Source organism: Mandrillus leucophaeus, unplaced genomic scaffold (genome assembly GCF_000951045.1).
Source record: "Mandrillus leucophaeus isolate KB7577 unplaced genomic scaffold, Mleu.le_1.0 Scaffold413, whole genome shotgun sequence".
NCBI classification, from domain to species: domain Eukaryota; kingdom Metazoa; phylum Chordata; class Mammalia; order Primates; family Cercopithecidae; genus Mandrillus; species Mandrillus leucophaeus.
Genome location: NW_012104399.1, coordinates 755,961 through 758,003, shown reverse-complemented (window position 1 = coordinate 758,003; position 2,043 = coordinate 755,961). Strand labels below are relative to the sequence as shown.

The 2,043-nt window shown below is 37.8% G+C and overlaps 1 protein-coding gene across 1 annotated transcript in view; it reads right to left on the bottom strand.

The window, feature by feature from the left end:
* Positions 1 to 331: 331 nt before the first annotated feature.
* The window catches only part of RTCA (RNA 3'-terminal phosphate cyclase), a 32,848-nt gene continuing 31,136 nt past the window's right edge, over positions 332 to 2,043 (bottom strand). Inside the window, exon 11 of the mRNA XM_011992557.1 lies at positions 332 to 709. Within this exon, the coding sequence (XP_011847947.1) occupies positions 608 to 709 (102 nt within the window). The 3' untranslated portion in view covers positions 332 to 607. The remainder of the gene's footprint in view (positions 710 to 2,043) is intronic.

Genomic DNA, 2,043 nt, shown 5'->3' with positions numbered 1-2,043 from the left:
ACTAAAAATACAAAAATTAGCCGGGCATGGTGGTGTGCGCCTGTAATCCTAGCTACTCAGGAGGCTGAGGCAGTAGAATCACTTGAACCTGGGAGGCGGAGGTTGCAGTGAGTGGAGATCGCGCCACAGCACCCCAGCCTGGGCAACAGAGCGAGACTCCGTCTCAAAACAAAAAAAGGAAAAAATGTTATTGTTGTCACAGCAAGTACATTTGCATAAAGTTGCCTCATTATACTTTAGATGTGATTTCAGCGGAGATTAGAATTATACCCAAATTACAGATCAAATATATATCCCTGATTTAATTTATTACATAAAAAAGAAAAACGTATTTACTTCAGGTGTAAAGAATATTTTATTTCAATACTTCAATATTGAAATCACCTATCACACATATCCACCACCTGATTGATACTTCATTGTCCATTTCTCAGGAGATATTCAAAGTGAGATTAGTTTGATGAAGCATTCTCAGCAAACCAGAACACTGTACTTCATCTTCAAATTTAAGTCAGATCCTTTAATAAGTTACTTCCTAGTCATTATTTTATAGTATTTATGAAATAGTGCAATACATCAGTGAGGTATCATTTAAGAGGCAAATACTCTATAGATTTGGATTTGTCATCCCAATTCCTTGGCATTCAATAATATAAGTATCTTTAGAGGCATCTTCTTCATCTTCTGATTTCTTCACAATAAATTTAGCCTGAAATCAAAAGAGGAGTATATAAGTAATACAAAGAGAGATGGAGAAAGAGCCCACAACTCCAACTTACGTAGGCAGAGAGTTAATGTCAAGCCCATTTTATTGAAAAAACCTACGGAGACACAAAGATCAAATGATTCATGAGAAATTCAATAGCCTAAAGATAACACATTTCATTGTACAACCAGGGTTCTTATTCAGAGGTATACATACCCGTGAGTTTTGTCCAAATATATATGCCTGGGCCCCTTCCATACACACTGCATCAGAAAGCTCAGATGTGCAGCTTAGGTAAATATCAACTTTGAAACCTCAACTGGTAATTACAATGCATCTGTATTCCCTACACCCTAAAATTTTTCTAAAACATTTCTACTTTTATCTTGTCAAGTAACAAATTACCCTTTAATTTCTTTACATCTTTTCTTGCTAATTTACTTCCCTAATATATCATTCAAAAGATCCAGTTCAGAGAAGGTATGTGGGGAGGAGGGGCAGTGGTGGTGATTAACATCTTCCTTCATCTCTAATGTAAGGGGCTTAACATCACATTTTTCACTTGGTAACTAAAGTTGGCTTTGAAATATTTTATCTGTATCATTGTATTTTTTGTATGTTTGTTTTTTGTTTATGAGACAGAGTCTTGCTCTGTCACCTAGGCTGCAGTGCAGTGGCATGAACATGGCTCACTGCAGCCTCAACTTCCTGGATTCAAAGGATCCTCCTGCCTCAGCCTCCAGTGTAGCTGGGACCACAGGCACACGCCACCATGCCTGGCTAATTTTTAATTTTGTTGTAGAGACAGGGTCTCACTTTGTTGCCAGGCTGGTCTCAAATTCCTAGGCTGAAGTAATCCACCTGCGTCAGCTTCCTAAAGTGCAGGGATTACAGGCATGACCCATTGTGCCTGGCCCATATCACTGCATTTTGAAAACATCATTATTTTTAAAGCAAATATGATTCATTTTAACAAAACTAAATTCAGAATCAAAATAACTAGCCAGGTGCAGTGGTGCACACCTATAATCCCAGCTATTCTGAGGTGGAAGGACACTTGAGCTCAGTTCAGGAGGCCAGCCTGGGCAACACAGGAAGACTCCCCACAACTCCCATCAACGTCTTAAAAAAAAAAAAAAATCAAAACAATTAAATAGGTTAAGTTTGTGGCAAAAGGATTTCAAATATACCTAAAATCTTAGGATTCTTGGAAGTACAATTTGGAAACCATCACTCTGGGGCCTTACTGAATGAACAGTAATGTTCAAAAATTCTTTCACTTTTGGCATTTTGTGGTAATGTACTGACACAGAGTGGACATTTGAAATTACTGTTGA